This window comes from Dipodomys ordii, unplaced genomic scaffold, assembly GCF_000151885.1.
Source record: "Dipodomys ordii isolate 6190 unplaced genomic scaffold, Dord_2.0 Scaffold126, whole genome shotgun sequence".
NCBI lineage: Eukaryota > Metazoa > Chordata > Mammalia > Rodentia > Heteromyidae > Dipodomys > Dipodomys ordii.
In genome coordinates this window covers 5,509,784-5,524,837 of record NW_012267342.1, presented here as the reverse complement: position 1 = coordinate 5,524,837, position 15,054 = coordinate 5,509,784, and the positions used below count along the sequence as shown (strand labels likewise).

At 33.9% G+C, this 15,054-nt stretch overlaps 1 protein-coding gene across 1 annotated transcript in view; it reads right to left on the bottom strand.

The window, feature by feature from the left end:
* Lrp1b (low density lipoprotein receptor-related protein 1B) overlaps positions 1–15,054 on the bottom strand; it is a 1,500,426-nt gene that overhangs the window by 429,564 nt on the left and 1,055,808 nt on the right. The window contains exons 36-37 of the mRNA XM_013030060.1: positions 1,289–1,423; positions 551–680 (exon numbers count right to left, since the gene is read on the bottom strand). Of these exons, the coding sequence (XP_012885514.1) occupies positions 551–680; positions 1,289–1,423 (265 nt within the window). The remainder of the gene's footprint in view (positions 1–550; positions 681–1,288; positions 1,424–15,054) is intronic.

Here is a 15,054-nt window from a genome sequence, read left to right as displayed (position 1 = left end):
GCTGTTCACTAATTATCTGAAGAGCTAGGGCAAACCTTGGACAATGTGGAAAACTATCAATGCTCTTATTTGGATTTATATACACTCAGAAATTCATAATAACTCTAAATTTTTTGCAATTTCCACTAAAATACACAGGAGCTAAATGAAAATGAACTTCTTTCTTGTGTTTTTTTGTTTGTTTGTTGTTTTATTTTGTTTTGTTTTTGATGCTAAGCCGGGAGCTTGAATTCAGAGCTTATGTGCTGTTCCTGAGCTTTTGTTGCTCAAGGCTAGTTCTCTCATGCTTTGAGCTCGAGATCCACTTCCAGCATTTTGTAGGGATTTCAAGAACTTCCAGAATTGGCTTCAAATAGCAATCCTCAGATCTCAACATCCTGAGTAGGTAAGATTTCCAGTCCTGAGCCACTGGCACCAGGCTTTCTTTTGAGTTTTGTTTTAGATATTATAGCTAAAGAGAAATATTACTATGGTTGTCTGCACTAGTTTTATAATAAAACTTAAGCAAATACATGTAGGACTCAAATAAATTATGTGAATCCATAATTACCCTTTCTCTGGGTGCACAGCTATAGATCGTGGTTGATCCAGGCCATGGGAAATAATTACATAACGAAAAGAGCCATTGAGTCTTGCAACTTCAATTAAGTTGAAACCATGATCTGTCCAATATATGTTACCTGGAAGAATACAGAGTGTTTATAATACAGTTGTGAGGATGAACATTGCTTATTAGTTATGGATAAAATTAAACTTCTGAGTATTCACATAACTACCAATAAATAGTCTACTCCCTACATACTTTGTTGTGTACTCTCTAATCAGGAAGTTGTAAATTTTAAAAATGTTCAAGAGTTACCAAGATTAATCTCATATATTTCTAGCCAAACCCACATCATTGTACATTCGTATATTAAAAATAGGATTAAATTTCTCTTCAAAAATTAATATGCCAAAAATAAGGTGAAACGTCTGTCCTCAACTGAAGAGATCCTTTATAACTTCATACTGACAGCAGGCAAAAGAAAACTTCTAACATTTTGTTTACCTGCTTTACGGATCTCTCAGGAGAGCGAGGCAAAGTTAACACTACATCATCTACTTCCACATAAAAACACATATCGAATGGCTCAAAAGCATTAGAAAGAGTAGCACCAAAAGAAAAAGTGTCTATTTACCCCGTTGGCTAGAAATTTTAAAAACTTGTTAGAAGTCAGAGCCAGAATTTTTATAAAGCTGACTGAATCTCTAACACAATAGATGTGAAGTGAAAAAGAGAAAAGTTTACCAGCAATCCAGTCAATTGCTATCCCTTCCACTCTTCCCAAGCCATTTGTAATGATATCTTCTTTCCAAGTCTGATCTCTTTTAGTTCGACTGATTTTATTGAAGCCCATATCAGTCCAATAGATGGTATCATTTTCTATGGATAAGACATTGAAAGCACACACACATACTTATATAAGGTATCAAGAGGTATTTTGATATCATGTAGCATTAGTATTTGGGAATTACGGCTCTGGATATGTAAAAGTGTTATTATTTTTTCAGGATCATTTCCTAGTATAAATAGAAACAAATACATTAAAAGAATATGGAAGTTATATTTTAGGCAAAAGTTTTTTGTGTATGAGCTTAATTGGATCCACACACAAAAATCACATTCATACACAAAGTAGAAATTATATAGAAATGCACTCCATATGGTAATAGTAGTATTTTTCATATTAAAGGGAATTTATTCTATTAGTCTTTTCTGTATTTTCAAATTTCTCTATAATAAATATGAATTTTTGTGTGTGTGGGCTGGCATGACACTCAAACTCACTTTTGAATTCCCTTTGATTTTTTGTTTCATTGTATAGGCTGGCGATGAAGTCTAGCAACATTGTTATGCATGTTAATGTAATAGATACGCTTCTATGATAAATTATTTACTCATATATATTTACATAATGATTAGTGATTTCTTAGTATTATAATGACATCTTTGTTTTCAGATTTATTGTCACGTATACATTGTAATATAATATATATGAATTGCCATTTTCAATTTTACATACTACAATCCTTGTACACAAAGTAGACTGACTCAGGTTCTTTTCCACAATTACTAAGAAAGAATGGTGATTCGTTGGCTTGACTAGACATTTTCTGCTTCCTGGTCAAGTCAACTGTGGCCAGGAAGTTACTACAGTCCTGCAATCACTCCCCAATTGTGCAATGACCAGAGAAGCTAATCATGTCTACCATCTCCTATGGCCAAGACTCTCACAGAAAACTAACTATAGGAAAATCTCTGTTCATTTTGTTGGTCGTGGGTCTTGAACTCTGGGTTTGGGTGCTGTTCCTGTGCTTTTCAGCTCTAGGCAAGCATTCTACTGCTTGAGCCACAGTGCCACTTCTGGTTTTCTAGTGGTTTATTGGACTTTCCTGCCCGGGCTGGCTTTGAACAATGATCCTCAGATCTCAGCCTCCTGAGTAGCTAAGATTACAGGCATGAGCCACCAACACCTGGTTTGTTCTTAGCACTTTTTATAGTCTGAGATTATGATTCTAAGCAGTCTGTCCTCAGCTCTCTGTCGTCTTTATATTGCCTGTCTCCAGGAAAATTATTTTTAAAAGAACATCTCTGGAGCTGTTAACAATTTTTTCTTTACATTTTCCTATTCATTTTAATTCAATAAATCTTTATCCCCTTTGAAATGGAAGCCTTGATATCAAACTATGCTTTTCTTTGTTTGAGGGCCCTTATTTAGCTTTTCCACTTAAGACTGGCCTGCTATCATTTGATTCACACCTCCCCTTCTGTCTTCTTGCTAGTTAATTTCACATTTGTCTGACTGAGCAGAGATCCTCAGATCTCAGCCTTTAGAGAAGTTAAGATCATAGGCCAGAGCCATTGACACCCAGCTACAATATGATATTTTAGAGACACTTTTTTCTTCTATTCCTATGTCTCATTCCTCTAAATATAAAAGTAGTACCAATGGAGCAATTCAGCAATACTGCAAAGTACAGAGACAATGAAAAAATACATAAAGGCATTTCAATATTAGGAAGAATATTTTTTAAAAGTTTCAGAAACTTCTTATTTTTTGTTTATTTTTATTGTGAGAATACCGTACAGAGGAATTACAATTACATGGGCAAAATAACGAGTACATTTCTTATCAAGCATTGTTGCCTCCTTTTTGTTTCCCCTTCCCATCCCTTCCCATAATCCTCCTCTCCCTCCACCCTATCCACATAACGCCTTGTACATCTCATTGTTGCAATGGGTCTACCTGTATCCCTAGTTAAACGATTGTTTTTCCCTTCCCCTCCACAAATTATACGGACATCAAATATAGTAAAAGCATGGGTTATACCATGGTGGAGAGACATACAAAGAAACAAAGAAATCATCTTATAAATATGTTAGAAACAATTGCACGAAAGGAAGAAAAAAAAACATTTGAATACTTATCTTGGGGTTCATTTCCCTAACATCAACTTATCTGACCTTTTCTGCTTGACTCAAACATATACTAGTTATTGCAAATAAGGGAAACCATGGGACTTATGTTTCTTTGGGCCTGGCTTACTTCACTTAATATAATTTTTTCCAAGTCTTTCCATTTTCTAACAAATGGGGTGATGTCATTCCTTCTGATGGAGGCATAGAATTCCATTGTGTATATACACCATATTTCTGTGGAGTTACAGTTGTATAAGTAAGGTCATGAGTATATTTCTTTCTTTCTTTTCTTTTTCTTTTTTTGTCAGTCATAGAGATTGAACTCTGGGCCTGAGCACTGTCCATGAGCTCTTCAGCTCAAGGAAGCAGTCTACCACTTGAGCCACATTGCAACTTTCGGTTTTCAGGTGTTTTATTGGAGGTAAGAGTTTCACGGACTTTCCTGTTTGGGTTGGGTTTGAACCACAATCCTCAGATATCAGCCTCTTGAGTAGCTAGGAATACAGGCCTGATCCACCAGTGACTGGCATGAGTACATTTCTTTTTGAAAGGTGTTATTTCTCCCCCTTATTTTCTTCATTCTCCCAACTCTCCTCCCCTGAAAAATTGTAAATTTAATTTCTGACACAGTATCTAGTGAGTATCACAGTTGCTTTGGTTCACATTTTGTCCCAACTTTTCTGTGACTTCTCTCCCTTCCCCAAACCAGATAAACTTATATACAAGAAAAAGTTACATAAATCAAAATCAGTGACAACAGGGAATAAAACAAAGGGGGTGGAGGAGGAAGAAAAAAAAACTGCAAACAATATACTAACAAAAAATTCCATTTCTTAATGTTCATTTTGATACCCATAATTTTATATGGTCTTATGCACATAGCTATTGAGCTATTGTGATCCTTTGCTAAGAATATTCTAGCCATAGTATTGTTATTACAAATGAAGGATCATTTCTGGGTTTTCAGTTCTATTCCGTTGGTCCTGAGGTCTGTTCTTATGCCAATACCAAGCTGTTTTGATTACTATGGCTTTATAGTAGAGTTTGAAATTTGGTATTGATATTCCTCCAGCAGTGTTCTTTCTGTTGAGGAGCGTTTTTGCTATTTGGGGTCTTTTATTGTTCCATATGAATTTTTGGATTGCCTCTTCTATTTCCTTGAAGAATGAGGTTGGAATTTTGATAGGTATCGCGTTGAATTTGTAGATAACCTTGGGAAGCATTGCCATTTTCATGATGTTAATTGAACAAAGACAGCCTCTTCAGTAAATGGTGGTGGCAAAATTGGTTAACTACTTGTAGATAACTAAAGCTAGATCCTTATATATCACCCTGCACCAGAATCAACTCCAAATGGATCAAAGACCTCCAAGTCAAAGCAGACACTCTGAAAGCATTACAAGATGGAATAGGAGAAACCCTAGGTCTCCTTGGCTCAGGCCGAAATTTTCTGAATGGAGACCTGGAAACACAACAAATCAAAGAAAGGTTGGACAAATGGGATTGCATAAAGTTGCAGAGCTTCTACATGGCAAAGGACATAGCTAGCAAGAACAATAGAAAGCCCACGGATTGGGAGAAGATCTTTACTAGCCATACAACAGACAAGGGTCTCATATCTAAAATATACTTGGAACTCAAAAAATTAAATCCCCCAACAACAAATCCTCAAAGAAACAACTGCCCAATAAACAAGTAGGAGAAAGACTTAAAGAGAAACTTCTCTGAAGAAGAAAGAAGGATGGCCAATAGACACATGAAGAAATGTTCAAACTCTCTAGCCATAAAAGAAATGCAAATCAAAACAACATTGAGATATCACATCACCCCAGTTAGAATGGCAAAAATCAAGAACTCTAATAACAACAGATGCTGGAGGGGATGTGGAAAGAAGGGAAACTTACTACATTGTTGGTGGGAGTGTAAACTTGTTCAACCACTTTGGAAAGCAGTATGGAGGTTCTTCAAAAGACTCCATATAGAGCTCCCCTATGACCCAGCAATCCCACTTTTGGGCATTTACCCAAATATTTACAAACAAGACCACACTAAAGCTACCAGCACAACTATGTTTATTGCAGCATTATTTACCATAGCTAAGATCTGGAACCAACCCAGATGCCCCTCAGTAGATGAATGGATCAAGAAAATGTGGTATATATACACAATGGAATTCTATGCCTCCATCAGAAAGAATGACATTGCCCCACTTGTTAGGAATTTAAAGACTTGGACAAAATTATATTAAGCGAAGTAAGCCAGGCCCAAAGAAACATAGGTCCCATGGTTTCCCTTATTTGCAGTATCTAGTGTATGTATGAGTCAAGCGGAAAAGGTCAGATAATGTGATGTTAAGAAAATGAACCCTTAGATATGTATTTTAATGTTTTTTTTCTTTCATGCATGTGCTTCTAACGCATTTATAAGATGATTTCTTTGTTGCTTTGTATGTCCCTCCCCCACAGTATAACCCCTGCTTTCACTATATTTGATGTCAGTATAACTTGTGGAGGAGATGGGGAAAAAGAAGTCGTTTAAGGATACAGGTGGACCTGTTGCAACAATGAGAAGTACAAGTTGTCATGTCGAAAAGGAGCTTTACAATGTTGGTGGGGGGAGGAGGGTAGGATTAGGACTGGGGGGGGAGGGGTGTGGCTGGGAAGGGATGTGAAGGATAAACAAAGGAGGAGGTTGCAATGCTTGGTAAGAAATGTACTCATTATCCTGCCCATGTAATTGTAACCCCTCTGTACAGTATGTTCACAAATAAAATAAAATGAATTAAAAAATAAATATTTTGTATTAAATCATTAGATCTAGTACTGCAATATTATATTAAGTGATTTAGTGCATTATTCTATCTATGCCATTTATACTTATGCCGGATATAAATATTTTCAAAAGGTGAATTATCTTGAGGTATATATCCTAATTAAAGAAATGTATCACCAAAAATAAAAAAAAAACAATGAAGGAGAACAGGATCTTGTGTTCCTTTTGGTTTGGCTTACTTCATTTAGCATATTTTTTCCCAAGTTTTTTCCATTTCCATATGAATGGGGCCATGCTGTTCTTTCTGATAGAAGCATAGGATTCCATTGTGTGTGTGTGTGTATGTGTGTATATCACATTTTCCTTATGCATTCATCTACTGATGGACACCTGGGTTGGCTCGATATCTTAGTGAGGAAAATGGTTGTGCTGATAGCTTTAGTGTGGCCTTGTTTGTGATCATTTGGATATAGATATAGAACTCCAAGATACAGAAACAGGAGGATTTGTTGTTGTTGCTGTTGTTTTTATGTACTGTGTGAAGTTATTTCTTTTTTTTTCATTTTTCCCCTTTGATTTATCTCCCATTGTCACTGCTTTTGGTTTTAGTACCCTATGTCTTGTATATATATACTTATATGATTTGGAGAAGGGAAAGGGAATAACAAAAAGGTGAGACAAAGGACAAAGGGTGAACAAATGCAACAGTCATACTCCAAGACACTATGTTGGAAATGAACATTAAAATAGGGGAGAGGGGAATAGTAGGGGGAAGAAAAGTAGCAGAAAATGAGGAAAGTTTTCCAGCATCATTTACTGAAGAGGCTATCTTTCTTCCATTCTATTTTTTTTAGCTTCCTTATCAAAGATTAGTTGTCTATAAGCCTGTGGGTTCATTTCTTGGTCTTCAGTTCTATTCCATTGGTCCTCAGGTCTGTTTTTGTGCTAGTACCAAGTTGTTTTGATTACTACAGCTTTGTAGCAGAGTTCATATGGCTATATAAGATGATACAAAATGAAATGACCCCCCAAGATAGGGACACAAGTGATTTTATCTTTATTACTGTTGTTTTTAATGCATTAATAATGTACCATGGGATTTTTTTTGTTTGTTCTTCCTCCATAGTATAATACCTGTCTTCACTGTGTTTGATTCTGGTGCTCTGCATCTTGAATATATATATATTTCTAATTTGAGGAGAGAAGAGAAATGGGGGGCAGGGAGGACTGGGTGGAGGGGTAGGGGGCAGATCGGAAGGGATGGGAAGGGAAAACAAAGGAGGAGGCTACAATGCTTGATAAGAAATGTAGTCATTATCTTGCCCATGAAATTGTAACCCCTCTGTACAGTATTTTCACACACACACACACACACACACACACACACACACACACACACACACAAAACGCAGAAATAAGGATACAGGTTGACCCATTGTAACCATGAAATGCACAAGATACTATGTTGAAAATGAACTTTACAAATTTTGGGGAGGTGAGGGGAGGAATTGTGGAGGTGGAGAGGGAAGGGATGGTAGGGGAAAAACAAAGCAAGAGTAACAATGCTTGATATGAAATGTACTCATTACCCTACTCATGTAACTATAACCCCTCTGTACAAAATTTTTAAATAAAAATATATACAAAAAATCTAGAAAAAACAAATGGAAGGAAGGCTAGATAAAGGGATTTCATTAAATGACTTTGTATCTACATAACAAACAACATAGCTAGCAAAATAAATAGTAAGCCTACAGACTGGGAAAGATCTCCATTAGCTATCAGACAAGGTTTTCATATCTAAAATAAACTTAGAGCTCAAAAAATTAAATCCCCTCAAAACAAATCTTCAAAGAAATGTCAAGAGTATCTTAAGCCAAGTGCTCCTGGATCATATCTGTAATCATATCTGAGCATCACAGTTTGAAGCCAGCCTGAGCAAGAAATCCATGAGATTCTTATCTCCAGTTAACCACCAGCAAATCAGGCAGTAGATTTTTGGCTGAAAGTGGTAGAGTGCTAGCCTTGAGCCAAAGAACTCAGGGATAGCTCTCAGACCCTGAGTTCAAGCCTCACAAAGGACCAAAAAGAAAGAAGAGATTATCTTAAGTATAAGTGTTAGCCCAGAAGCCTCCTCTCTCATAGCTTGGCATGCTCTTTGCCTAGGCAACACTATGTTCATGTAGTAAAAACAGTAAATGATTAACCCCAACAGCTTTTCCCTGAGAGAACTCTCCTTTAAACCTCATAGGTCATATGGGTCACCTGCGAGGGCACTTCTTTGGGGTAGCTATGACCATATAAGGCAGCGAGATTCCCCAAATTTTGGAGGTTATAAAGATCACAATAGCTGAAACAATAGCTGGCACTTCTTCTCACTCCTCTCTTGTGAGAATCCTCTTGCTGGTCCCTTTACAGGCAATAAACCTTTTCTTTGTTCTTTGTACCTGGATGTCTGCATGGTTTTCTGGCAAAGTCTAAAATACTCTAACAGTAAGATCATTCAAAAATTCATGTAAATTGACAATGCCTTATTATTCAATTATTCCTTTTAAAGTACTAAAAGAACAGACTGTAACTCTTGTATTATTTTTCAAATTCTCATTGTACAAATAGGCTTCAGAATACTTGAAAATTTGCCCTTTGTTATAACTGAGCATTTAAATAACAATCCTTTTAAAATATTTGAATGAAAACTTTGTCTATAGTCTATAAATAAAATATTATAAGTGCATGTGTATGCATAAACAGTGGCAATTATAGACCAATGGTTTATAAATACAGCTATAAGAAAGGCACTGGGGACCAATCATTAAACAATAAATTTGCTACCAACTAAGAAAGTTTTTGTGTTGTGATCTCCATAGCCATTTAAAAAACAAATCCTTTAAGAGAAATAAAATTTTCTTCTGACACATTGACAGACTATGGATATAAAGACAGTGTAATTAGTATAATGAAGCCATTTATCAGTAGATTTAAGAGATCTATTTTCAATGAAATATGTTCTGAATAATTCAACGTTTGGGAAAATACTAAATCATGTGTTCTCAACAACAATTAAATGGATTACACATAATGGCATGAAGTAGAAAAGACCTATCATATATGTATCTTGAAAGCAAAAATCTGATTTTATAACTAATTCACATGTTTTTCATCATTTAAGTGGGGATTCATCAGCTGAAGGAAGCAATATCTTACATAAATATTAAGTAACTTTTCCAAACATTAAACTCTATATTCAACTGCCTACCTTGATTCTCTACTCTGGATAAAGCCATCTTAAGATACAAAGGACAAACTGAGTTGCTACTAGGAATGTGTTCTTTTTGAAGTCTGCATGGTGAATCTCCTTCCAAAGGTAGTCTTTCAAATGCCTTTTCCAGCATAGAGCTCTTAATTGGACTTCTCTCCATTATTTTAGTGATTACATTGATTCTTCCTGCTGCTTATCTGGATTTCTCATACAGAAATACCATCAGATTTGCATCATTTTTTTCTTATTATAACATAATTTCTATAAACATGTCTGTGTAGTTGTTGTGTAGATCAACCACTGCTAAATGCATTTCTACAGGTTGAAATGTGGAGTCCTTTGATAGATACTGTCAATAACTTAGGACTATTTGAATGTGTTAATTATTTATCTCAAAGAATTCTTCCCAATTAAGAATCTTGAATTCAGATTTTCTTTGGCTATTGTTGTTCTCTATCATACTCTTCTTATGTGCCTGATTCAACCATGAAGACTTGTTAGCACAGTGAACAAAATACTTCTAATGATTATTTTAACCCTGGAACTGATTCAACAAGTTTATCTACTTTGGGTGACAGTGTTTGCTTGACAAACAGGAAAACAGCTATCTTCAAATAAACAATGAATTAAAATATATTTCTAATAAACAATAGCCTCTTCCCTAATAGCCAGAATTCTCAAAATCACCATCCTCATCCTCATCCTCATCCTCATCCTCATCTTCATCATCATCATCATCATCATGTTTGATATTTGGGAGACATACTTTTCCCAAACATTCTGCTTAATGATATTGTACAAAATTTGTAGAGATCAAGAATCATTATTACACAGTTCTGGTATCAATTTTTAGAACTTTCATGTGTCAGTTTATAAAACATAAATTATATATAAAATATATAAATACATATAAAATATATAAAATACAATAAATTGTTAAAGATATCTCTGTAAAAAGAACACTAAAATTAAATATTTTGTTTACCCTAATATATATTTCAAATTATTTTATTCTAATCTTATTATTTCATATTTTTAAAAACAAACAATTGTGCTCAGATCCATTAGTGTATATTATCTTATGAGAAATTTTATAAAGTATACTTAGGTTTGTTATTAATAAACTTCAGGCTTGTTTTCTATAGGGTACTTTTTAATCTATGCATATCATGCAAGTGTCAAGTAATGTATTTATGTTATCGAGGAAACTTAGAGTTTAGTTATTGTTGGAGATTCAATCTCTGTTGTTACATATTTTTTGTTATTACATATTTTTAAAAAGCTATAGTTATATAAAATCAAGACAAACCTATAGCACTGATGCATCCTCTGAACCCACACTATAATTTGTATTGCTGAGATAAGAAAAAAGTCACATCTGTCACCCTGTAGCCCTCCACCTAGCAACATTTTTTCTTGGACTTTATTTTCTACCACCTTCAGATGGCCTTGCTGCAAATACTTTTCCCCCTTCACTGCCAGATATTTAAGCATTCTTCATAATTTTATTGTCACTCATTAGCAGTGACCTTAAAAGATAGGCCTAGAAATATAATTGTCATCACATTTACAAAGGCTGCCTTAGGCCCTGCAATCTATTAATTCCTCTGGCTTATCTAAGATAACAGTTTCTGATCTTTTTTTTTTCTCATTTTAAAATGTTGACAGACAAGACAGCTCTCTCTAGTGCAAACCCCCTTCTTCTGTCCTTTCAGAAATCACCTTTTCTAATATAGTTTTGGAAATAGGAACCTTCTTCATGTCACTCCTATATTTTTCAATCATTATGCTATTCAATATGATATTCTGTTCTGTGTAGTTTAACCCTGATAATTAGAACAGTCCTTTCCTCAATCTATTCTGGACTTGTCCACACACATCAACATGCTCAGTACTGTTCATATAAACATGAATTACAAACTGTCAAGTAGAATTGATGGAATCATGCATCAGGAATATTTATTTTAACATAAACATCTAAAGCTAAATTTGCACAGTTGATCTTTATTCTGTGAAGTGCATTATCAACATCTATCACTGGATTTTTATTGGCGATTTGATATGAAGCCCAAGTCTTATAGCAGATCTATGATTTCTTTCCTTGTCCTGCCTGTCTTAGGATTATCACATCTTCACTTTTCTCTAGTAGATTGTCCTCAATGTAGGCAACAGTTCTGTTTTTTTTTTTTTATATTGTAATTTCAGATATTAGTAAATAGATGTTAAATAGATGCATAAGGGATTTTAAAAGGTAGCAATAATATTTTAAGTCTCAAACACTGTACAGGTTTTGTGTTACTAGCTAGCCTCATGAAAATGAACTTTATTTCAAAAGAATCATGACATTCTGAAGGCAGTTTCAATTATGAAATGCTCCTCGGCCTTTTTTGCCTGTTATAATCAGACTGTTGTTTTAGGTTCATTACTGAAGAAATGTTCAAGGACAGAAGAGGTTGCACAGTCTTTTATGAAAGAAAATCCAATTTGGAGCTATCTTTCTTGCCCAGTTAAAAAACAATCCTTAAAAATTTTTAAATATTTTTAAAAATATCATCAGCCAATTCTATTATACTATAAACACTGTTCTTCAATTTATTCTGGGACCAAGTCAAATTTAAGGAAGCTCCCTGGAAGATTACTTTGTTTTGATACTTTTCTATTAACCCTATGCTGTCCTATGTGTAACATGTGCCTTTTTGAACTATGTATGTGCCTTGTTCTCTATATATACATTCCTTGAAGAAAAAATTTTCTTTAAAACTACATATTGTGATCTTTGAAGTTGAATTTATTTCTCTTTTTGCATTAGGAATTAAAAATAAAAATTATAAATATACTAAAATGTCTAGCAAATACATAGAATTATTAAATGGTGTTATTATCACCAGTTTCATCTTGTTTTTATTCCTTCCTTAATTTTATCTTAGTACTAATTTTTAACATCTTAATTTTTTATTTTATTACACTTGTGTCATTTTGGGAAGCCGTTTAAATATGGCTTAAGACAAGTTTATCTATATACTTATTAAACATATCAAATAACATGAGATAGACAATAGAAAGAAGGAAATGGTTAGAATTGAAAAGAAAATCTAGCTGGCACTGGTGGCACATGCTTATAACCCTAGCTACTCAGGAGGCTGAGATCTGAGGATGGTGGTTTGTAGACAGCCTAGGCAAAATGTCCCTGTGAGACACTTATCTCCAGTTAATCATTCAAAAACTGAAAGTGGTGCTTTGGTTCACACATAAGCTCAGGGACATCACCTATGTTCTGAGTTCAAACCCCAGGACCTGACACCAAAAATAAAATAAGGAATGAAAAATAAAGAAAATCTAAGAATGAAAGTAATATGATAACTTTATTTTTGTATTCCTTATTTGTTAAAAAAAGATGTATGAATTTTAATGTACTACATTTTGATGCTCATATTTTAATAAAATATATCTTTAATGAGCACATAAAGGAAATATGTGTTAAGTATAAATTTGGTTTATCTAGTGCATAATTAAAATAAAAAAATTAGTACAACTGACATAGCCATCACATTGAATTTATTTATAGTGTGTAATACAGGACAGACTATAGATCATGAAGAAGACTTAACAGAGCAAGAGAAGTCTGCTGATAACTAAATGCATGGTAGCAATTGGATTAGAAAAGATGCAAAAATTAAGGCACTAAAACTTACTTCCAAAAGGAATCACTTTACTAAAGGTGGTAAATTTTCAAATAGAAAGACAAACAACACAATCATTCAGAGCATAGCATTGAACATTAAATTGAGATGACAACCAGCTCGTCATCCATCAAATGTCTAGATTCAGATATAAATTAAGTTGTCCTTGATAGTCTTTCTAAATTTTAAATCATTTCTTCAAACATTCTTTAAGTTAATAAAGACCCAAGTTTTCAATATTCCTTATTACAAGAGACTCAGTAATACAGTGCTAACGGATTGCAATTGTTTCTTTCATCTTGAGAAAGGCAAATCAATACACACACTAATGGGCAATTATCTTACAGCAACAAATCACTAAGAACTCCATCTTTGTGAGTAAATAAAATGAAATCTGCAGACTTCAAAGGTTTTAGCTATCTTAATCTCTTTAAGGTACAATGTTATGGGAGCTTAGATAATGTACATTCTCTTTTAGATATTTTTTATCAAATAAAGAATAAAAACCTATCTGGCTTTTCTGTCCTGAAAGGATTTGCATTAAATGTCCTTATTATAAGAAAAATCCACTTTCAGGTTTTAAAACACTTCCTCTTATGGTAGCCAATAGACTCTTCTACATTTTTATAAAGCACTAATTTTCTTTTAATTGAAATGGGAACTTGTAAAAAATATAATAAAATTATTATTATAAACTTTTATGAATAAAGTTAATTTTTATTCATTCAGCTCTTACATGGCTAATTCTGTGACATTTAGGTCATAAAGGAAACCTGAAATGCATTGTTATTTTCTCATCTTCTTTAGATTAGAAGAGGACTAAAATTGAATCCACAGAAATATTGTTTTAATGTAATATAATTTAGTATTTATTATTAACAACTTTAATATTTTTATATAATTGTAGCAATGTATACCATAGACATATGCTCAGAGAATACTTATACATACATTTCTTCAGGAAATGATCAACTCTTTCCTGAAAACCTGTATTTGGAGTTTAGAGACAAGGAAAATTACAAATCATCTCCAAAAGCTTACTTTCATTGTGATCTTAAATTAAGATCTCAGATACAACATGCATAAGAAAATGATAGCTTTCTCAGAAAACATGCATGCATATTTTTAGATCAACAGTCATTATTAAATCATGATAAATAAAACCCTTAATTAAGAGCTTTACTGATGAGAAGAGTATACCACAATGATTGAAGGTTCAGACATTGAGTTCTGGTGTCTGGAGTTAATAATCAGCAACATAGTAGCTCTAAAACATTTGCAAACTACATAGTCTTTCTGAAGTTCCCCAACAGATGAACTGTGAAAAATAAATTAGTGTAAGTATTATCGTGCTTAGAGAACTTAATGCCTAGCATATATAATAAATAACATAACAATTATTATATATAAAAATACATGGCATACAAATAAATTAGGGCATGGTGGCACCTGCCTATAATTCGAACTAATGTAGAGTCAGAGATTTATATCTGGGTCATGGTCAGCCATGGCAAAAATTCAACCAACATATGTAACTTTGGTGCATGTCTATTATCAAAGCTACATGGGAGACTGCCCACAGTTTTGGGCTAGCCTAGCCTACGACAAGAAAAAAAAAATCAAATTCGTACTCAGCGGAAGACTGTGAGTATAATAATGGATGTCGATCATCCTAGCTATGATAGGAGAAATACAATAGAATGATTCTTGACTAAGTAACCCCCCCCCAGACAAAAATGTGATCCTATCTCAAATTATCTAGTGCCAAAAAGGGCTGGAGACTTGGCTCAGAAAGAGTGCCTAACTTGAATTTAACTTCACTCCTGAAACAAGAGTATAAATAACAAAATCAAGGCTATTTTTACAGGTGATATTATTATACC